General features: G+C 38.0%; 1 protein-coding gene across 1 annotated transcript in view; it reads right to left on the reverse strand.

Moving 5' to 3' along the window:
• TNIP3 (TNFAIP3 interacting protein 3) overlaps positions 1 to 24,103 on the reverse strand; it is a 92,010-nt gene that overhangs the window by 41,589 nt on the left and 26,318 nt on the right. The window contains exon 3 of the mRNA XM_058550633.1: positions 8,277 to 8,397. Coding sequence (XP_058406616.1) covers positions 8,277 to 8,397 — 121 coding nt within the window. The remainder of the gene's footprint in view (positions 1 to 8,276; positions 8,398 to 24,103) is intronic.

Genomic DNA, 24,103 nt, shown 5'->3' on the forward strand with positions numbered 1-24,103 from the left:
TATTTTAAAAAGTAAATCTTCCTCACTGGAGGAAAAAAAAAAAGCTTAATTGAGTTAAGCCTCACTCTCCCCACAAGTACAAAATAAGGCAAAAAGAGTCTTAAAACACTTTCATCTAGAAGGTAGACATTAGAATGATATGAGCATTCTTCAGTGAGAGCTGACAGTGCCCATTTTGCTAGTACTTTTCCCACACCCATGAAAGAAATTGTTTCCAACCAAGCTAGAAATGGGAAGGCTTGCTTGAGACAGAATGCTTCCTGAGGCCTTAGATTCCAAAACCCAGCTTGGGTTTGGATGTCCTTATGAAAGATTCACATCCTGTCACAAAGATAAACAGATCAAGAATGTAAAGAACACATTTGCTAAACAACTCTTATCAATATATTATTCATGGTATCTCCCAAGCCAAATGTTTTGCTTCCTTAATATGGTCACGAGTTTACAAATTTCTTAACCCAGAGGCTTGTGTTATTCTCCTTGCATAATAAAGAAGACATATCTTAGATATTGCAAATTAACCTGCTGAAGTCATACAAGTCTGGGAGAAGACAATCAAAGGCAAAGTAATAATTCCAAAATCAGCATAATACCTTTGGCTTCAAGTGCCTGTTCAGTAGAAACCCTGAGATGCTGAATCCTCTGTCTTCTCTTTGCAGGCTCCTGGATACCTTATATTCTTTTAATCAGTAAAAATTATAAAATCAATTATGATTTCCACCCAGTTGTCACTTCTCACTTCAAGCTTGGTGCCGTCCTCCACCAACACCCACCCCCGCGCCCCCCAGTGTTGTCGTGCTGCTCCTCCAGCTACCCAAGTGACCTGAACTGGAGCTGCCAGGATTATTATTTTCAATGAGGCAGAAGGAATCTTCTTCCGCCTACTGCTTATACCTTCCAAAGGACAACCTGCACCTTCCAGTTTTCTGTAACTCCCTCTCTGTAGAACTTGGGGCAAGTCCTCCTAGCAATGGGACAGACAACCTTTGAATAAGAAAGAAAGTGTTCTACTCAAAAGTGTCTCTTAGGGCTGGCCCGTGGCTTAGCAGTTAAGTGCACGTGCTCCGCTACTGGCGGCCTGCACGGGTTCGGATCCCGGGCACGCACCGACGCACCGCTTGTACGGCCATGGTGAGGCCGCGTCCCACATACAGCAACTAGAGGGATGTGCAACTATGACATACAACTATCTACTGGGGCTTTGGGGAGAAAAAGGGGAAAAAAAAAAGAAAAATAAAGGAGGAGGATTGGCAATAGATGTTAGCTCAGGGCCAGTCTCCCTTAGCAAAAAGAGGAGGATTGGCATGAATGTTAGCTCAGGGCTGGTATTCCTCACACACACACAAAAAAAGTGTCTCTTACTTATCACCCAAGAGGGAGTCTCAGTTTATTGCCTCACTTCTCCTATCTTGTAGACACCCTTCTGTCCAAGTGGATGCCTCTCAAAAGTTAGGGAGAGCTTTTGTCTTCCTTTTTTGAGTTAATTCTTGTGTCTTAGAGTACAGTTTTATCTCACAGACATGTGTGTCTGTTTTCCTGTGGTATCTGATGATATAGCTTACTATAAAGTAGAGTTTAAGGTGGGCATACGCAGCCAGATCTCCTCATCTGGACATATACCTGATATTCATGGATAATGGAAGCCTTTTAAAATCCTTGTAATGAAGGGAAGGAGGACTATGTCATAGATTAGTGATGGGATCAACCTAACTCTATGGTGATATTTTGGGAAACACAACCTGGCCTCTTTACCTACTAACCCGTTTAGTTTTGAGGTTTGATTACACTTTTAGAATGAGAAGACTAAAAACAAATAGCTGAACTTATAAATAAGAGAAAGATACATAGCTCATTTAAATGACTTCACCCAGGTTGCCAACTGTGAGCTTCAAATACCACCAGCTGAGCAGATGAGCTAAGACAGGCCTTCTTGTTGCCTGAGAACTTGCTGGCGGAGCTTTTCTAGCCAACTACTCAAATGTTTCCTAAAGAAGAGTGAACAGATCCTCACACAACAATGCAACATTTTTTTTCTAACAGGAAAAAAAAAGAAAGATTGAAACATTCCACAGCTACTGATATTAGATAATGGAATTCAAAGTGGAAACCAGTAGTTGTATGAGAAAAATGTTAAAGAAAATTTTGATCCTACTAGCATTATATGATAATAATGATGATAATGATAATAATAACATTGGGTTTGTTTAGCCCTTTATACTTACAAAGTGCTTTCACATTTTCACTCACTTTGTATTCTCATGGCAACCCATTTGTTGATGAGAAATCGTCATCAGGATGAGGAAACAAATTCGATAATCAAAATTTCGTGTTGATCAAGAGTAGCCAGCTTAGCTTTCGAAAAAGGGAAATAAGGAAAGGGAAACTAGATCTTTTTTTTTTTTAACAGTGTGGTTACAGAAATGTGTGTCAACTTACTGTAGTTTGCAAGAAGTTTTTCTTCATGATCTTTCAGTGTCATAAGTTCATATTACTCTCTGAATCATCTAAAGCATTTTCCCAAGGCTTTTTACTTTGGGAAGAATTTCCAGATCTAGAATTTGTCCTTAGTTGCTGGGAAATCCTCCCTCAACTTGTACCAAAGTTATTAAAAGCCAATTTTGGGTACTGCCTCTTAGTTAAAATCAGAAAAACAAAATAGAATCCAAAGACAAGACAAGGTTCTTAAGCAAATTCAGTTCTGGTGGATCTTCTTAAAGTTGGGACACCTTTTTTCTCACTCCCAAGGTGCATCTTTGTTTCCAAGCATTACTGGAAATGTTTTTATTTGTCCAAAAAATACATTTCAAGCCTTCCATCACTTTCTTTTGTATTTGAAGACATACAATTACAGGGTCATAAAGTAATGTTCATATATTAATTTTCTCATAATATTAGGATTATGGCTTAGTGTAACTTCCATTTAACACTTATTCTGTAATCTGAATATTATTCTCACTTAGGCAATTATTTTTCCTTTGCCTACAAGACTTTCAATGTCCTTTGTTCCCCAATTTTCTACTTCAACTCTCATAGAATATTAAAGCCACTTTCGTATGAATGGAGTTCCTCATGTGCATCAATAATGTTTTTCTGTTTCCTCAAAGCAATGAGTCAGTCTGTTCATTTTCTCTTGTAGTAATTCTCCCTCTTTACTTATTCTTGGCAAAGGTAGTTGAGCAAAAAGGGAACTTGACATATGGCTCAGGCCATTTCATTAAATCATATCTCTTTTATTCAGCTGTACTCTTCCCATCTCATAAAATCATAAAGAAATTCATTTCCTGCTCTCGGAAAGGGAGTCTACCTTACCGCTCTTATGCTTACTTACTTCATTCAGTGGGAAAACGAGAGACACCCTCCACAGTCACTCTGTCATTGGCTCACCCTTGTCTTACCCAAAAAGAAATTTTCTTATACTCTTTCAGTTCTATCAATATCTCAATGAGAACGTAAAACAAAAGTTTTTGTTTTGTTTTGAAAGAAAGATTTCCTTCTGCAGAGTGCTATTATGTAAATGGTAATTCAGCAGAGATTCCAGCTGGAAACTAAGCTGTTTACTCAAGGAATCAAATGTTTAAAGATACCTTCAGACAACTATTGAGGAGAGTATGCCAGCAGCCTATTGGGATGAAGAGAGACTCCTAGGGGTTGTTTCTGGGAAAGAAAGGAAAGGCACAGGGGTGGGGGTGGGAGTGGGGGGTGGGGGTGCTGATCCAAGGCTGATGCTTTAAAACCAGAGAGGAGGGGCTGCTCAGACAACCGCATCACTCCTGACGCCAGCTTGAGCTCTGGCCCAGTCACCAAATGACTCTTATGTGAGCGAGGGGGAGTTAAGAGCAGGAAGTATAGGGCAATGGTTCAAGTCAGCCTCATGGAACCTGTTTCCTTATCTGTAGAAGGGTAAGGAGTAAATGGGCTAATGTATAGAAAAGCTCTGCAAAGTGCTGGCCCACAGTAGTCACCCAATAGATGGCAGCTAAAACCCAAACAATAGAAAACTGAAAAGACTGTTACACATATCTCTGGCAAACACTGGATGTGTAAGGTAGCACTGGGGGCCTGTGTAGCCAAAATTGGGAAAGAAAAAGTCTCTCCACTGAAGTGGAGAGAGCAATAGTGTTTATTTGCATTTGGGGCTCTGGAGGACATTTCCCATATTGGACATACTTGGGACAGCGAGTGGTACCACAACAGTGTTCCCAAGAGTGGTACAGCTGACATCTAGAAGCAGCAGTGATAGGTGAGCATGTGACAACACTGTCAGTCAATAGCTTTAAGAGACCAGACCGGACAAGACCAAATGGTGGTTTCCGCACAAAAGATGAGAGGCTGGGTTTATGAGTATACATTTGCTATTCGCCTGTAGACTTGGAGAATTATTTGTAGAGGGATTGTAGAGATAAATGATTGTAAATCTAGCTTTATCACGGTTCAGGAAATCAAGCACATTGTTTAACACTGGTGGTTTCTAGAAAAACCAATGTTGTGATACTTTATACCTTCATGTGACATTTATACCCCATCCTCAAGAAGCCCATGACTAGTAGGGAAGACATATCTATAGATAAATGATTACAAAAACAAGGTGACAAAGCCTGTGAATGAGGTATATATAAAGATTTAGGACAGAGCAAGGAGGTGGCTTGAGTAACTCTGTGGGACTAGAGAGGGTGGTTAAAGGTACCATGAAAGGTTTGAGTTGGCGTAAAAGACAGTTCATCCAATGGGTAAGGAGGCAAAGGTTTCCATAAAGAATAAAGAGCACATAAAAAGACATAGCACATGAAGCTGCATGGTCTATTAAAGGATTATGGGGTGGCTAAGGCACAACGTGCAATTTGAGAAGTGGCAGAATATGTAAAAGACAGCATGACACTGTAAGAAAAACATGCACAAGCTTGGCTTCCTATCCTGAGACTAGAACTTTACAACTTTGTGAATTTAGGTAACATTTTAAAATGTTTATGAATCTTAGTTTCCTCATCTGGAAAATGAGGATAAAGATAGCCATGTTTAAGTGTTGTTGTAGATATCAAACATAAAATAAAATATTTACTTCCATATCTGTTTTGGTAGGTGCCCAACAAATATTAGATCCTCTTTCTAATGTTTTGTTCTAAGTGTAGGCAAGAGCTAGATCATAGAGGATTTTATACATTAAGCCAAGGTGTTTAGACTTTATGATGTAGGGAAAGGAAATCTACTTTTAAGTTTCAAGAACTTGCACATTAGCAAGATCCATATTGGTAAACATGAATTAGTGGGGAGTAAAACTGAAGAAGGGCAACCAGTTAGGCATTGCCTGGGGATAGTCTAGGCAAGAGATAATGAATGTCTAAACTATGGCATGGTAGTAAGAATGAAGAAAAAGGAGCAAAGTCCAAAGATATTATGAAGGTAAAATAGGCAAGACCCTGAGGGTCCAGGGTGAAAGAAAGATGGCACTATTCTATGAATGGTGCCCCCTGGAGTTGTACAATATGGTAGCCCTGGAGGAATGCAGGATTATGCCCAAATTTGGATGACTGGATGAATAATGATCTATTAACCAATGTAGGAAATGTAGAGAGGAGAAAACCAAGCAGTTTTAGCAGGAAAGATTGAATTCGCTTTTGAAATTGCAGAGTGAAATTAATGTGCATAGAGAAAAGAACTCGATATTTAGTAAGTATATGTGTCTGTGGTCATCAGCATATATTTTGTATTTAAATGAGCCAAGGACTGTGTACGGATCCCTGGGTAACGCCAATATAACACAGGCAGGTTATGTAAGAGAAGCCAGTGAAGTTGAGTGAGAAGGAAAGATCAGAGAAAAAAGGGACGAGGGTGTCTTGAAGGATTAATTTTTTTTTTGATGGGGGAGATTGGCCCTGATCTAACATCTGTGCCAATCTTCCTCTATTTTGTATGTGGGTCGCTGCCACAGCATGGTTTGACAAGTGGTGTGTAGGTTTGTACCTGGGATCCAAACCCGCTGACCTGGGCCACTTAAATAGAGTGGAACTTAACCACTATGCCACCAGGCTGGCCTCAAGGGGGATTAATTTTATAGATGTTAATGGAGTAAGACATTTTAAGAAAATTGAGTTAGTGAATAGTGTCAAATGCAAGTGAGAAGACAAGTGAAAAATCAGATGCAAAATGACCATTGGATTTATCAAGGTAGAGCTTATGAGTAGTGTGATAATGGGCTAGAAAGTCTTGGACACCATGATCAATAAGCTTGGTTATGATGTGTAAGAATAAGTTAGACTATTACCCATAAAATAATATGGGATCTTACCTACATTTAAAAGTGGAGGAGAATTGAGCATATTTTAGGCTGATAAAAGGTGATGGAGATATTGAAGATATAGGAGCCCAAATACCGTTTAGTGATTGGTCTTCTCTTGAAATGGTGGCTTTCAAACTCAACTCCGTAATCAGAGTCGGAGGACGTCCTGCTACTCAGCAACTCAAATGTTTCATTCCTCTCTTCTGTCTCTGTGTCTCTCAATGGCTATCTTCCCCAATTTCCTTAAATGCTAGATCTCGCCTCTTACTCTCTCATTCTCTGTAGATGTCTTTACCTCACACTTGACAAGGGAAATTAAAAACATCAGCTAGGAGCCTGCTCTCCTTTGCCTGCATGTGTGGAGTGTAGGGAAATGAGCAAATTTCACCAAGGAAGTGATAGGAGAAGCAATATCTTAAAGAAAGATACAAGTTTCAGTTAACTCCCTAAAATAGAGGAACCTAATTGCTAAGAGGATGGCAATGAGGATGTCAAAGAGATCTTTGCCATATAAGGAGGAACCCAGAAGGCAAAATGAACAGAATTAGGAGAAAAGTCAGTCATGAGCAAATGAGTTTTAGCGGCTGATAACCAGAGACTAGGAGGGTCAGGGTACTGGAGAGGATTAAAATTCTCATCACAAATTTTCTTTCCGAGATTAGACAAGAAGGCCAATAAGAAAAGCAGACGTTTCCATGAAGGAAGAAAGTCTTAATTGGGGGTTAGATACGTATGTATAACAATTGGAAGTGGGGGTGAGAAGAGAAGAAAGAAGGGAAGAGAGAAGCCTTCCTTGGCTCCTAAGTCAGGTATTCATTTCTAACTTTGAAAATAAATGCTACTTTTTCAGGAAGGAGTGATAATCTGAACAGGAAAAAGTGCATAGTTACAGAACACATGCAATACTATTTGTTTATTAAATGAATGAAAGAAAGAGGTACAGGAGTATCCACAACATACTATGAAGTGAAAAAAGGTAAGTTTAACAAAACAGGGTGTGTGTGTGTGTGTGTGTGTATGTGTGTGACAGAGAGAGAAAAACACACAGAGACTAGAAATGCTGAAAGGTGCTCTCTAGGAGTGGTCGGCCTGGAGGAGATTTCAGAGGCAGATCTATGTTTAATGACCTGAGGTTTATACAATTCTGGGGCGTCCTTTAAGAGAAAAAGATACAAATTTATGAATGCAAATTAGGTATAAAAAGAATATTTGTTTAGGAGGATCCAAGCTTCATTAGCTCCACAGTCAATCTGTGTCTACATGACTTTTGTAATTTTCTCTGTGCTTAGCATAACTTTTCCACAATGATCATGAATTCCTTTAGAAATAAGAACCAAAGTATAAGTTATGTAAATTTGTTTATGTCAGCCATGCTCTCAAACTTATTCACATTAGGTTTTTTTGAAATGATCATTAGAAACAGTGTCTAATCAGGAAGGCTATAGAGCTTAAGAGTATATGTTGTGATTTACGATGCATTTCTAGAAAGTTATCCACAAAATTCCCAGCTTGAGCTTATCCTTGAACTTTGCTTACATAAAGCACCATAGACAAATATCCTGAAACAAGAAGAAATTCAAAGTCAAACACCTCCTTTAATCAAGGAAGCCTAATTTTTTCTTTAGAAAATGGACATGAGTTGTACTGATTTTAGTAACCCAATGTAAGTGGGTTTCCACAAATTGGGTTACTTCTTCTCCCCCAAAAAAGAGATATTGCTGTATTACACATTCTTTCTAATAGCATGAGCTCCTCCGTGCCTTCCTGTGGTCACAGTCGCCTGTACCACACTTTAAACCGGGGAGAGCTTCTGCCGGAGGGTTTCTTTAGTAACAGGAAGTGACTGTGTGAGAGCAGTTTTATACTGGTGCGCTTTATCCTCTTAGCCATCAAGGAAGTATGTTACTGTAAATGATTTGGGGACTGTCCCCATAAATTCTTCTTGGTGAACACACTGTTGAAGGATGTTGTGAGAAAAAGTAGAAAGAAGGTGTTTTCTTACCTTTGGAGAACATGAATTTCTGTGACTTGGCATGGCCCCTGGGGTGACCCCTTTTAGATCAGGAGAAGTATTCCTCTCAATCAGATCGCAGATTTTATTGTCCAGCTCCACGCTTTCACATCTGCGCAGGGGGACATGGGAAAGTTACATTTTATAAAGGTAATTAGAAGTTATTCAAGGGTACAATGAGTTTGTGAATGACATGCAGGTGTTATTTACGTACAACACTCCTCTGGAATCTCCAGATCTCTAATCTCATTTTGTATTCATTAGTCTGTGCAATGACAGCACTTTAAAGGGCATTGGAGTTTAATTTTCACGTACTTGCACATTTATACAGAGTGATAAAGTAAGATACAGAAAAGTTCAGGGATTTTCACAATCTTATACAATGACCAGAATTGAGCACTCACAGTGATCCAGATTATTTACATATATTTTCTTATTCAATAGGCACAACAATCCATTCAAGTGGTCACCTTTACCTGCATTTTATATGTGAGCAAATTTGGGCTTGGGAAGTTAGCTAGCGTACTAAAGTGAAGTCAAACTGTGAAACATTGGCAGGGCCAAGATCCAACTCAGAACTGTAGGATTCTATAGCTGTCTCTTGCATGTGTGTGTGTTTGTTTTCTCCAGTTTTATTGAGAAATAATTGACATACATCATTATATAAAAGTTTAAGGTGTGCAGCATGATAGTTTGATTTACATATATTGTAAAATGATTACCACAGTAGGTTTAGTTAACATCCATCATCTCATATAGATACCATAAAAAGAAAAGAAAAAATGTCTCCTTGTGACGAGAACTCTTAGGATCTACTCTCTTAACCACTTTCCTATACGTCATACAGCAGTGTTAGCTGTAGTCACCACGTTGTACATTACGTCCCTAGTACTTATTTATCTTATAACTGGAGGTTTGTACCTTTTGACCACCTTCCTCCAATTATCCCTTCCCCCCACTTCTTGCTTCTGGTAGCCACAAATCTGATCTCTTTTTCCATGAGTCTGGTATTTGCTTTGTTTTGTTTTAGCTTCCACATATAAGTGATACCATACGGTATTCATCTTTCTCTGACTTATTTCACTTAGCATAATGAATTCAAGGTCCATCCACATTGTTGCAAATGGTAGGATTTCCTTGTTTTTTTAATGGCTGAATAATATTCCATGATGTGTATATATATCACAACTTCTTTATCCATTCATTCATCAATGGATACTTAGGTAGTTTCCGTGTGTTGGCTATTGTAAATAATGCTGTATAGCCTGTCTCAACCATTTTTGCTGTCTGTCTTCAATTAACCTGAGAACAAATCCCTAAGCAATTATTTGCCACCAAATGGAAATATTAAGGTAGAATCAAAGAGTATCTGGAAGCCACCTTAAGGGAAATCTAGTCCAACTGCATCGTTTATCTGAGAACCAGAATGACTTGCTCCCATTCCCATGACCATTAACTGATAACACTAAAATTTAAACCAGATTTTCTGACTCAATTTCATTTTTCTTTCCCATTTTTACCGTGTTGGCATGATGGAGAGATTTTCTCAGTAAAAATACAATTCACAAGAAAAATGCATTCATTTTTGTGATTTTTCTTTACATATATTTTGCCTGCCTTATTATTTTTTACCCCTTAAAAATAAGCCCTTGGATTGGGGTAGGAGATCTTTCAAGAGTACTTCTCAAAGCTGTCTCCAAACAAAATAAATATATAGCTGGATGACATAGTTGTATGTCTATGTGGCAGAGGCTGCTTGGGTTGTCTGCCCAACCACTACCTCCTTTGAGAGTGACTCCCGGGAGTAGGCTCTGACAGCCATGCTTGTTGACACCACTAGATATCACTTCCTTGATTATAACTGATTGGACCAAGAGTAAACAACTGATCCCAGGTTGGTCAATGAGATTATCTTCTGTTCTCTCCCAGCAGAGGGAGCTAGGAATGAAGCAGATGGGTAGGAAATGCAGAGCTGTGAGATTGAGACAGTCCTGACAATTTTCTCATTCCGAGAAAGCCCTTTCTAAGGCATAACTGCCTTCTTACCTCTACATTCTGTGAACCACCCTATGTCTTTTTAATGAATTATCTCTGTCTTTTTTTATAAGCCAGCTTTGCTTAATTTCTGTTATTTGTAACATAAAATCCCTAAATAATACACTTTGACCTTCATTTTTATATTTATTCTTTCTTTCAGGCTGTGAAATGTTTGTACCTCATGTCCCACATATTATGCCACTAGACATTACGAGCTACTGGGTCTACAGTAAATCCTTCATGGTCCAAAATGTTGCTAATTCATAACGATGAGCTTGGACTATCTACAAGGTTTCCCACAATCCTCTGAGAAGAGTCTCAAAATTTCTTTAATAACTGCCGCAAATCCTTCAAGTTAATTAGATTCTCAAGTAGCAATAGAATTGGACTGGACTGAATGTTAAGCCCTTGAGGCAGTTTTCTGACCAATTCTGAACTGGACTTGCCTGCCAAGAGGTCACAGTACTTTCTGGTACAGCATTCCCCTGTGGCAAACATTGTATTGAGCAATTTCAAACCCTAGAAGGATCATTTTGATTTGACCTACTATGACCTCCAAGTCTCCAACTGATCTGGCTCCCTTGCTATGTTTGTGAGCTCATCTTCTACCCCCCTCCCTCCTGCTTTTTGATTCCAGGCCCTCTTGCCCCATCTCAGTTCACGGAACATGCCAGGCACAGTTCCCACTCCTGGGCCTTGGTGTCTGCTGTCACCTCCACAAGACTTGCTCGCCCATGCCATTCAGGTCCTGTCTCAAATGTGACTTTATCAAGAAAGCCTCTGACTAACTTATCTGAAATAGCTTTCTCGCACCCATCACTATTGCCCCTTAGTTCTTTTTATTTTCTTCTTAGAATTTTTTAATATTTTGATTTCTTATTTGTTTACTGCTCTCCCCCACCCTTATATAGGCCCCATACATGTACCATAAAAGAAGAAGGACCTTTGTCTGTTTATTCACTGCTCTGTCCCTTGGCACATAGTATGACCTCAATAAATATTAGTTATTGAATAAATGTGACTCCATGACAAAGTTTAACTCAAAACATTAACTCAAATCTGACCATTACATTAGAAGTTTATTTAAAATGTATGCAAATAACCTCAAACTCATAGGACTGATGAAGTCGGGATATGAATCATTAAGCAAGGGAACAGTAACTGTAGTTTAGGAATGGACACTTGGGCTCAGTTATTACTGCCCTCAGCCTGCCTTGCTCTTTTATACTGGAAGTATGTGTGTTTTTCAATAGTCAACAATAATTCATTGAGTATCCACTATGGCAGAGTGGGTACTGACTTTTCACAGAAATAGCTACATACAGTCGTGATTCTCAAACTGTTTCAGCTTTAGTGGTGAACATGCTTAGAGGCCAACAGCCACGCTTTCCTTTTTCATGTGGACAAGTGAGGGAAGGTTCTGCCTCAGAGCAGGAGCATGTTCCCTCTTTTGAGAGGGGATTCGGTACATGTCCCTCAGAACAATAGCCAAACGGGAGGGGCCCTTGCTGAGGGAGGGTTCTTGGGCTTGGCACAGAGTGAGCCTCAGTGTGGTGACCACAGCTTTGGTGACTTTGGCCACTACAGAAAGAGGAGAAGTGACAGCAAAGATAAAGAGAACCACGTGGTGGGGACTAGAGGTGGGAAGCTTCTGGACACGCCTATGGAGACAGCAGGTCTCAGTGTTGACCATGGTGTCAGGGACAGGGCTTGAGCACTCAGGAACCCAGCTGGGAACTGGAAGGACATGGGAGTGGTGGAGCTCCAGAGATTACGCTTCACTTGGGGCTGGTGTCCACTTTCTCTGCTCATTGACATTGTTATAGCCATTGTCTTGTCACTATAGTGAGTTTGCCTCAGAACCTACATATGAAGCCTCTGAAAAAGAAGCATTGGGATGCAGTAGAAAATGAGCTTTTAGAGTTGAACATAACAGTGGGACCCAAGATAAGTCTCTCAACTTCTACGAACCCTACTAACCTGGTTTATACAAAGAGGAAAACAGATCCAGCCCTGGTGGTCTAGTGGTTAAGATTCAGTGCTCTCACTATTACTTGTCATACTGTGGTGGTGGCTCACACAGAGAACTAAACAAACAACTGGTATACGCAACCATGCACTGAAGCTTTAAAAAAAGAAGAGGAAAATAGTATTATACTGTGAGGCTGTGAGGACTAGGGATAACATATGTACAATGGGCTGCGCAGTGCCAGGCATGCTGTGGGTGCTCAATAATTGATACCACTGTTATTATTCTGAGGCTCATAGTTACCAAACAGTCTAACAAATGAGTTTGGAAAGGAGGAACCGTGAATTTAGTATATTGCTGAAAAGAAAAATAATTCAAAAAGCACAAAAAGGTTTCAATTTGGTTCAAAAGATAATCAAAAAGTTTAGTCCACCTTGGATAAAAGACAGCTGTGCCACCTACTTGGGTCTTATAACATTCTTAGCAAATCTTTTAGATTATTCTTTAATATAAGAATTTAGTGGATGAAAGTATTTTTACATTCTATTTTTAATTAGTGAAATTCATTATATTTCATGAATTTCAATTGGTCTTAGATTTATTTTATAAAAGAAAATAGTATTTATCAAAGTTTATTTCTTTCCTATAAAGCTCAAAATTCTGACAATTGAGAGGCAGAATTAAAGTTGGTAAATTATGCTTTTCTCTTTAGTTTACTAAATAATTGCATGCAACACAGTTATATTCTTAACATTATGACCCAAGTTTTGGAGTAAAGAAAGAAAAACGCTCTACCCAACTTTTAAGCACAAGTAGAATAAATCCTACATAACCTTGCATTAGTTTTGCTAGGACATATTATCCTCACCTTGGGGTCTGTGCCCTGATTCTACTCAGATGATTAGGTGAGGGTTATGGCTCTAGAGATCTATGCTCTGGGCCCTCCCCCTTAATCATCCTTATTTTTCAAATAAGAAACTTGAGCCTCAGTGAGGTTAAGTACTTTTCCTAAGGTCACTTGACTTATAAGGGGCAGGGTAAGAATGCTTTTTGAAGCCCATAACTCAACCATTGGGCTACTAGTGATTTTAGGAATTGTCAATACAGCAGGACCGTAGAGGGCTGTGTTATTCCCAAATAACTGGGTTCAGGTTTTCCATTTTGATGGGCTTTTCTGCTTTGGTTCCAAAGAAAACAACCTATTGGTGCCTGCAACTGAAATGCAACTGACTTATAAAGTCAGATGTTAGGAGAGGCTTGGGAGAGGAGCTGTGAAGATCAGGTGTTTCACCCGTGGCCTGTGTTTTACATGGCTCCTTATTTTACTAAGTTGTGAGTTCTTGACCAGGGTCCAGGATGGAATTCAGGGGGTCCATGAATCATCCCAAATCAAATTAAATACAAAATAACATATGTGGTATATGTTCATTGTCCCTTTCTGAAGAAAGTGTCTATAGTTTTTATTAAGTTGTTGACCTCTCCAAAAAGCTAAAAGTCACGGACCCAACTTGTTATTGTCATGAGTGACTACTTTAAAATCAAATCTCATTGTGGTTTTCTTTGTCTAAGAGTACACTTGTTAATTTTTTAAAAATTTTTTGTGAGGAAGATTGGCCTTGAGCTAACATCTGTTGCCAATCTTCCTCTTTTTGCATGTGGGATGCTGCCTCAGCATGGCTTGATGAGTAGTGTGTAGGTCCACACCCTGGGTCCGAACCTTCGAACCCCAGGTTACAGAAGTGGAGTGCCCGAACTTAACTGCTATGCCACCGGGCCAGCCCCTAATTTTTTTCTTTTTTTTTTTTACCATGGAAGAACTATGAAAATTCAGAAATGACTCTTTGAATCAAACACTATTACTAAAATCTTTATTTGAGGTCGCCTCGTTACTAAATTGCCAGCAAATAGAGAATTATAGAGGCAATATTATTAGGCTAAAAGTTCTCCAAGATGAGGGCGACAGAATTCAATGAAGTCCAGTAAATCCCTGATGGCCTCTTCGCTTATTCATTGCTTATTTTAAACTTACATGGGTATAAATCGCCTTCGTTACTATCCCTCCTTCCTACCCTTCACCCACAAGAATAATCAACATAGAAAGTAAATAGAAATGATATTAATAAGAATTAGATTTTACCAACAGGATAGTAAGTTAAGCCAATGAAACAATGAAGATTTTTTTTTTTTAACAGTTTCCCCTAAGTTATATATGATGTGTGAGCTGCTTTTCCCAAGACTACCATTGAGAAGTAATGATCTGCCCCGCAACCCAGTGGGCAACCGAGAGAACAGGGAATGAGGTGAATGGGTTTCAGGTATATTTGAAGCCTTAGACTTTTATTACATATTCAAGGGTCTCCAGTACAGAAGCCTCCAAGAAATTATCCAATAAAGCAAAGGATAGAGCATGTCTTTGAATGCCATTGATTAATAGGTTCATCCAAGGATTATTTAATTATTTAAATTTTACTCTTTGCTTAGAACCTAGACATTGTTAATTTGTAGAATCCTCTCTGGTTGAAAAGATGATCTCAAAGGTTATAGATTACTGCCTTGCAGGGCATTAACTAGTTTTGTATCTAATCTAACCATCTCATTCTAACATTCCTTTATTAAATTGCCTGTATATACTCAGCTCTTTAAATGCTCTTTGAATAAGGCTTCTTATCTTTCTGGATACCTCATTAATTAATGAGCTGAATTAAAACCACGGACATAATTTCTTTTTATACTTGTGTGATAGTCATGTTTTAACTTTTTGTGCATTGTACATTAACATCGCTGGATATCTGTACTTTAAGACCATTGAACTTCCACTTGCTGCCAATGACTCATGGTGAGCCTGCAACCCAAAACCACCAGACTTGGTTTTTATGGTTACATGTATGGTTGCCTCATTAGTATTGGCAAGTGGTGTAAATTCCTGAAGAAAAGAATTACACTCAGTAGATAAAACAGATAACCACAATCTTGGAAATAACCTGAAATCATGTAATTCGTCTCCTGCATTTAGAAGACAGAGAAATGAGGCTCAGAGGGGTTAAATGACAGACAACAAAGCCAGGGCAAGAATTAAGGACCCTAGTGTTCTTCTTCCTCCACACACTCGCCTACCGCAAATGTCCACAATTTCCTCCCAGCCTGCTGCCAAGGTCTCATTTTATGCTTTGATCTTATGTCATAAGCCAAGGTTTTTTAGGGAGGATCCTAGAGAATACAGCACATTTTCAAATATAAGACAAGGAAAAATCAATAGCAGGTTCTTCTCTAATGGAAATGCTTCCAGATGTTCGAAGACCAGGAATTGTGACCTTTGGTGACTCAAAATGAGTGGTATTGTCTGAAAGACTATACTCAAGCAGTAATTTTTAGGTTTTAGTTTTTGTTATTATGATTAGTTCTCTGAGCGTGCTTCTGGCTATTTAGAGGAGAAACAAATTACTCAATAAAGAAATTACTCTGTGTATGCGTGTTTTAGATCAGTAAGTCGTGGCGTCTTAATTATTTTAGCAATTGGGAACTTTAATAGTTGTGGCTAAAGAAGGTAGAAAAGAAAAGCTTTTCTCACAGAATTTTCAAAGTAGCATTGGCCTCAAGCAAGAATGAATTTTTCTAGAGTTTAACCTAAGGCTATGTGGTTTAATAACTTAAATAAGTGTCTAAAAAATGGTCTTTGCATGTCTGAAACGAAAGCCCAGAGGACGGGGGATATTTCTTATGAACACGGACTCTCTTATTGCCCTCAATCTGCATTCTTGGCTGGATCCCTGTTTATTTCCTCTCTGCTTGGGTGATGTGCCAGGTCGCTGAACTGATGCCGCATATCCAAGCCAAGCTTCTTGTGGCTGCGCCCAGGAGGAACATGCGGGCAGAGGAGCCAGATTGGAGCCAAGATGCTGCAGGTGCTGTTTAGGCCGTGAAAGATTACCAGTGAGCAAAATTCTGTAGAAGCCACATCCTCCTACAGCTATCCTACTGAGACAGGGTTGGCCTCCTTATGGGAACTGTTCTGCTCGGGTGAAAGACTCTCGTTCACATAGGCAGAGTGACAGAGGCAGGATATAGCGTCTATGAATACACACTGTTTCGACAGAAGATATTCTGATACACGCACACCCTGGCCTTTATGCCTGGCTAAATGTTAGCCATCCTACAGTTCTCACCTTAAATCTGGGAGAGAAACTGAACCCTAGATTGCATGAGGTGTCCCAACTGTGAATTTCCACAGCAACCCGTATTTCCCCCTTTACACAGCTTATTACACTTAATTGTAATTGCGTGTTTACGCGTTTGTATTCTCCATTAGATTATAAACCTCTGGAGTCAAGAACAGGTTTAGCATGCTTATCATGGTATCTCCAGAGCCTCACAGTGATTACTAAATATTTGACAAGAGAACAAAGAGTCAAGAACAACTAGATCTGGGGTCAATAGGGGGCACGAGGCAGTACTGAAGGAGGAGAAGCTTATATTAAAAAATCATGGGTAGGCTGCTTCTCTGTCCTCTTCAGATGCGTTCTCTCCATGGTATCCATGATATTCCTTCACCTGCCTCTGGGAAAAGGAGCTGACAGGGGTTAACAGCTCTGACTATTGTAACAGGGGACACACCTTTCTGCTACCAGCCATAGGGTTTCAGGCGTCAGTAAGCAGGGATCTGGAGGTATTTCAGAGTTGAGAAGTCCTTTCCAGTTCCTTGGAATTAAACCTATAGTCAGAGTGATACTTGAGAAGAAACATAAATAAGGATAAAGCCTTATCCAAAGGCAAGTATTAAGCATGATTCTCTTCTAACAAGCTCTCTGATTTTTTATTAAGAGAAAAAATTACACCATATTAGATCTCATGGGTAGGCTGAGCCTGGAAGACCAAGGTATGTTAAGATGAGAGTTTCTCTACTCCAGGGAGCAGGGATTCTAGTAGAGAAAAAGGAGAAAAACTAAGTCATGCAACCTTCCTCCTCTCCCAACCATTTATTACAATGATACCAAATGCACCCTCTGACAGGGACACAGGAAGAACATAGCTTGATAGCTTTACGAGTCAATAGAGGGGTAGATTCTTTGGTGTTTTTGTTATTATTATTGTTTTAATATGGCATGCTACCATCAAGGTTGATTTTTGGTTATTTAAAATTTAATTCTCTTGAAGAAGCAAGAGACTGTAAAAAGTGAATAATCTTAAAGATTCAGGTATAGGAAATATAGTTCCTAATCAGCATTTATGAACAAGGTCAAACCTCTATTTTTAGGTCAAGAAAACCTTGACAGTTACTCTAATGTTTGTATCACATGGTTAAGGTTTTTGCACCATTATTCTACAGTGCAAATATACTCGTACTGATTTATTGATGAACATCTGGAAGAGAGCAAAATTAAACCAGCCATACATGCACAGAAAAGTTGTATATTTTGTTGTTAATGTTGAAGGGTGGCAGAAAATATGCCACCCCAGCAACAGGATTATTTTGAGCTAAAGGCACTTAAAAAACAGCAGTCGCAAGAGCACTGTGATCTCCCCTTTTTCTTCCTGAAAACAGGAGATAAAACTCCCATGTGCAAGATGCCCTCCCTATACTAGGAGAAAAGAAACATTTTTATCATCAAGTTCGGGAAGGTAAGACCGAGAGAATTCTTCACAAACAGACCTCATTAAAATAATTCTTATCTTCCTTTAGCCTTCCCATTTATTTTACCTGTCCACAAAAGCTTCTCTTTGTTCAACCTAGTGCAAAAGCATCTATGGGTCTTTATTTACTTATGAAGGCCCCCGTGTCACAGAAAACTTAAATGTGTATACTTTTCTCTTGTTAAGCTGTCTTTTGTTACAGAACCTCAGCAGAGACCTAAGATGGGTAAGAATTTTCCTCTGCTACAATGTTATGGAAATAAGCATTTTAATAGGAACATTAAATAATATTTTACAGTTGTGTCTTTGTCAAAAAAGCAAAGTAGTTAAGTTAGATCTGGTATACTCATTTGATATAGCTACATTCTTGTGTCAACTACAGTTTTCCTTTAATTTATCAAAACGTATCTCTCAAATCTCTACTTTACACAATACCAAGTTGTGACATTGTCTAGGAAGATTGGAAGACTAAATTTTGAATCATTTCTAATAATTATAATATTTAATATTTTCCCTAGTATCTCATTGTTATTTATTGACTATGTATTTAGGTAAAATTATCATCAAATAACAAAACACTATCATCTTACAACTATTCTCTTAAATCAATATTGTTAAAGCTGAATTTCATTTCATCAGGACAAATATTTGAAAGAATTTTTTTTTAAGGAACAGCCATTGGTAAAATAATTTTATTCAAATTCTTTTAAATTATAGCAAAGATGGTTAGATAGAGATGCTTTTGGTAACTATATCTGAAGTATTAAGTAATTTACATAACATACTTGAGAGCTGTATAAAAAATTTACAATAGTAGAGATAGTTTACTTTTCTATTTAATTGACCATTAATATTTATTTAAACTGTATCAGTGTAAATGTCAGTGTTTCACATCTATTTTGGAGGTTCATTTCAATCTGTGATTACAATTCTTGATTTTAATTCATCAGATTTTTTGAGTTTGTGGCGTATTTACAAACGTACGGAGCCAAGTGAAGGCTGACAAGTGAGGCAGCTTGCCAACCTGAGTCTACACCTGATTCACCTACGGATGTTGTAGAAATAATGGAATAAATTATGAGACACGCCTTCTGCGGGAAATTTTTGGGAGGTTTCATAACAGCCTCACCGAAGGTCACAAACTGAGCTATGACAATTTAATATCTTTTTAAATCTTCTGATGGCATCTTCCCAATTCTTTCCTCCAGATGGTAAAGTGTGAGACACTTTTTCTTGGGTCATTTGCGTTAGTTTCGTTAGAGGTAGTACATAATATGGTAAATCAAATAACGATCAGTTATTATTATGTGTAGAGTAATTCTATGTATTTAATGAAAATTTGTTTCTGAAAACCAGTAGAGATTTAAATAAGTTCATTTGCAGTTTGAAATACTGCATCGATGGAATGACGCCTCTAGAGGGCGCTCTGCATTCAGTTCAGGTAGAAAGTTTCTGATGTCGCTCACATTTTCAGTTAAGGGTTTTGTTCTTAATTTTGAATTCAGGAGAGAAAGAAAATGTGTGGTGTATTTAGGTGTAATAATTATAGCTTGTTTCTTTTGTTTCACTTATTTTAAAACATAATAAAAATTATGTTTCCTTTTTAATAAAATTTTTTTTAAGTTGCAATCATTGTTTAACATTTATGTAATAGACATATCAAATAGTTTTCTTCCTATATGGTGAGTTGATTTTATTAAAGATTGCAATAGTCCATATTCATTCTTTTTTTTTTTGCCGTGTTCATATGGGTGTGAAATGGATAAGCCTGGAATTTCTTTTTGTGCCAGAAATTAGGAAGAAAATGGTTAAACAAGGGACAGTTTCAGTATCAAAATAAATAATAACAAGAGTGCATTATAATTCATTAAATAAAATAAGAATTCATTAATTTATCCTCATAAAAAATTTTGAAATAAACGTAAATGGGTACTGGAGCAATCTTTACATTGGAATGCTTACTAACAAATGTAGAGGAAATTATGGTATTAGAAAATCACTATTTGGAAGCCATCATAGTAATAATTCAAATAAGAAATATCAATGGATGCTAAAACTAGTAGCTGAAGTTTTGATGAGGAATGGGATATTTACATGATTTCATAGGATCTCCCTCCCCCAATACACAGTGAATACTAAACAACATACTAAAGAATGACTTTACATTGGAGAGTGTTGGCAGACAACATCTTAATCAAATGATCAAAATTAAAATCACCTGTAACGAGAAAAATCCAAAGTGTGACCATCTGACAGGATGCATTAAAAAAATACAGCTTCCCATCTGTGGTATTCCTGCCTCTAATGCATATTCTGAATCTAATTATGAGATGAAATCTATCGAACTACTTGATGAAAGCAAATTGAGAGACAGTCTACTGAATACCAGGCCTATAAACTTCTAAAGTGTCAGGTCATGAAAGTCAAGCAGAGACTGGGGCTCTTTTCCAGATTGAAAGAGACTAAAAAATTATGAAAACTAAATGCAATTTAGGACCTCGATTGGATCCTTTTTTTCCATGAAAGATGTGAAGAGGATAATTGGCAAAAAATTGAACCGGGTTTGAGGATTAGATGGTAGTACTGTATCAATGTTCATTTTCTGATCTTGATGTAAAGGGGATCAGGATATGCTGCCACCAAATGTGCCACTTTGACGTAAGGATTATTTTGAGCTGAAGGCAATTAAGAATCAACAGATACAAGAAGAGTTCACTGCCCTCCCCTGATCAGCCTAAAAGCAGGGCATAAATGTTCTTTTGTGAAGGTGGTGTTAAGTGTTGCCCCTCTCCTGTACTAGGCTGAGAAGAGTGATTCTTATCATTGGAGATGGAGAGCCAGCACCGAGATGAGTCTGCTTGAACAAACCTTAGTAAAATGGCCCATATCTTCCATTGGTTCCACCAGATATTTCCTAGTTACTTCCCTGTAATTTATCATCCCCTGAAGCCCAAGCCCTCTTTCCTTAGTTAAGAAGGGTACATAAGCTCCCATGTCTAGCTGCTTCTTTGAGTTTCACTTCCTTCCTGTGAACTCTTGTGCACGTAAAAATATCAATAAATGTATATTTCTTTTCTCCTGTTAATCAGTCTTTGTCAGTTAAATTAGCAGGCCCTCAGACACTGAACCTAAGAGGGTAGAAGAATAGGTTTTCTTCCCTGATAGATGGTTATCTTGTGGTTACAGAGGAGAATGATCTTGGTTGCAGGAAATGCACACTAAGTCATCCAGTGGTAGCTTATTTCTGAACGGCTCAGGAAAACAAAAGATCTTTGTACACTTCTTAGAAATTTTTGGTAAGTTTGAAAGTATTTTAAAATAGGAAAAAAGTACCCAAATACTAAACCTAAAACATAAAATCTGATTTGATAGTTAAATTATCTTATACTTAATATAGAAATCATGTTATAAAAATGAAAAAAGCATTTCGTTATGTCGCGGAAAGTAAGACGCAGACCAATAAATCTTCTTTGAGATTTGCGAAATCAGTGCAAACCAAAACAAAGCAAAGACAATTTAGGGTTTATCTTGCTTTTCTAAAAGAATGTGGAGGGAGAGCATTTGTGTGAATCAAATTACTCAGACGGCCTGTTCTGCCCAGGGATTCCAGAAAATGACATGAGCTATTTCCACCATAATATTTAAAGCTCAAATCGGAAAAAAAACTCAAAATAGACAAACAAAAACCTCAAACCTTGAATGTCTTCACCTTTGCTCTGTAATGGCTGGCATTTCACCTCCCTGTGGACTTGTTTTCAATGAATGCACAGGCTCTGTTGAAATCATCTCAGATTATAGAAGTTCTTGGAAATGTGGCTTAGTGCTGAAATCCATGCACAATAGAAAAAACCAAAAACTGAGAAAGACTTTTTTCTCATGTAATTCAACAAATATTTCTTTAAAACTTCTTTGTTACAAGGCCCATTAACCTTCAAAATCAACCAGGCCTGTGTCTTCATGATTGTGCGTGAGATTCCAAAAGAAAGAACTGTGCATAAAAGGGGATTTTTTTTCTTTTATTAATTACTGTTTTTTACGCAATGATATGATCTTTGACATCAGAGAACAGCGCAGGGGTTTAAAATGGATTTTTATCACAGTATTATTTTTAGATACAAAAGCTATAAAATAAAACTGTTATGGACCTTGTCTATTTATTTCTGAGTATAGAGATTGATCATTTATTCCTAGGTGAAATGGGAAAAAACACTGGCTTCTGTTTGTTATAAATCAGACCATTGAATTCAGATGGGAATTATCAAGGGACATGATTATGTGAGAAATCAGCAAAGTGAAACAGTTCTTAAGTATAAAATTATGTTTTGTTCTTCATATATCTTTACAAGATTGACATAAAAGCCCCTCTACTATTTGTATAAATGCAACTATTCAAAAACTGGGAGAGGAATTCCTAAAACTGAGGGAGTTAGAGTAGTTGGCAGCAGAAGCGAATCTCGCCTGTAACTGGCATTTCCGAGATCAAGCGGGGAAAGGGTAATCTTCAAAGGCCAGGGAGCATTCTGCAGTAAAAACAAGGAGCATCGGGTGGGCAAGGTGACATTGTTTTTATGAGTGATGACAAGATGGATGGGAACACTCACATTCTACTAAAGAAATGATGTTCCCCCTCATTCAGCTGGTGCCTGTGGAACTGTACACAGTCCACCTGGCCGGGCTGCTCAGAGCGATGGCAGCGTTTACTGAGCCGAGCACTGCACTCAACACTGTATATGCTTTATCTCATTCAATCCATAGAAGGCCCTCTTGAGGGAGCAACTGCCTCCCCTGTCTTACAGTTGAGGAAACTGAGGTTCACAGAGATGAAGTAACTTGCCCAGGGTGAGCTCTTCACCATTGCATTTTATTGAGCAGGGATTATGTGTAAACCGCCAAAGGTAAAGAATTAGAACAGATCAACTAGTGATACCGGTGGAGGTAGATCTTTTTGAGAAATAGTTCCTTTTTCTATAACTAGCATGGTTTATTTTTTTTATTAAAGAAAAGAAAGGGCCATATACAATTTTTGGTCCTGAAGAGCTAAAAATCAGGAACGGGTTCAGGAGTAATTATGTGTGGTTGACTGTGTAATGGAGATCATAATACAATTAAATTTAGCATGCCAGTGAGATTTGGAAAACCAAAGAATCAGTCAGACTTATTTTTAGAAAATGGAGTTATAGAATACCCAGGGAAAAGTATTTAGTTTTAAAGATGAACATAAAATTAATAATTGCTTAAAATATACATTCATACCAAATATAAGTATGAATATCTAGCAAAGTCAAGACTTAATAAATGCTGAATAAATAAATAGGGATAAAAAGTATTTTAATCTTTCATAATAAAGATTTTTATAATAATTCTTATAATAATACAACTTTAATGCAGAAAATTTAGAATAAAATTATGGTAGATTTACCCTACTTTATATGGACATGTGTATTTTTGTAAATTGGGATTAGAGGTATATAAAGTTTTGTATTTTACTTTTTCTGATTAATGTATCATCAGAGTAATTATTAAAGGCCTTTCCTTTAGAAAAGAGATTCATGAGTAGAATAGTTTAAAGCATTCAAGAACAAACATGAGAGCCAGCCCTGATGGCCTAGTAGCTAAAGTTTGTTGCCCCCTGCTTTGGCGGCCCGGGTTCGGTTCCTGGGCATGGAACCACATCACTCGTCTATCAGTAGCCATGCTGTGGCAGTGGCTCACACAGAAGAAGCAGAAGAACTTACAACTATGCACAACCATGTGCTGGGGCTTTGGATGGGGAGAAAGGAAGGAAAAAAAGGAGGAAGATTGGCAACAGATGTTAGTTTAGGGCAAATCTTCCTCTTCCAAAAAAAAAAAAAAAAATGAACAGATGTGGCTCAAAGTAGGAGGCTTAATGACCTTTAATAAAATACAATGTATTTAAGTACACCAAAGACCGGCAAAAACCAGTAAGCAAGTGGTAGGCTATCAGTGCAATATAAAAGTTGTATTCATAAAGGACAAGCATATGGCTGTTCAGAGCTAAGAAACTTGATTTTCGACTTGCCTGTTAAAGATTTTGGGTGTTCCTTAACACCTAAGTCCAAGCTCAAGTACATATAGGATCTATTCTATTTTATAGAACTAACTATAAAGCTAAACATAAGCAAAAAATTGGGATTTACCCAAGAATTCTGAAGGAATTTGAGGG

The sequence above is a fragment of the Diceros bicornis genome, chromosome 11 (genome assembly GCF_020826845.1).
Source record: "Diceros bicornis minor isolate mBicDic1 chromosome 11, mDicBic1.mat.cur, whole genome shotgun sequence".
NCBI classification, from domain to species: Eukaryota; Metazoa; Chordata; class Mammalia; order Perissodactyla; family Rhinocerotidae; genus Diceros; species Diceros bicornis.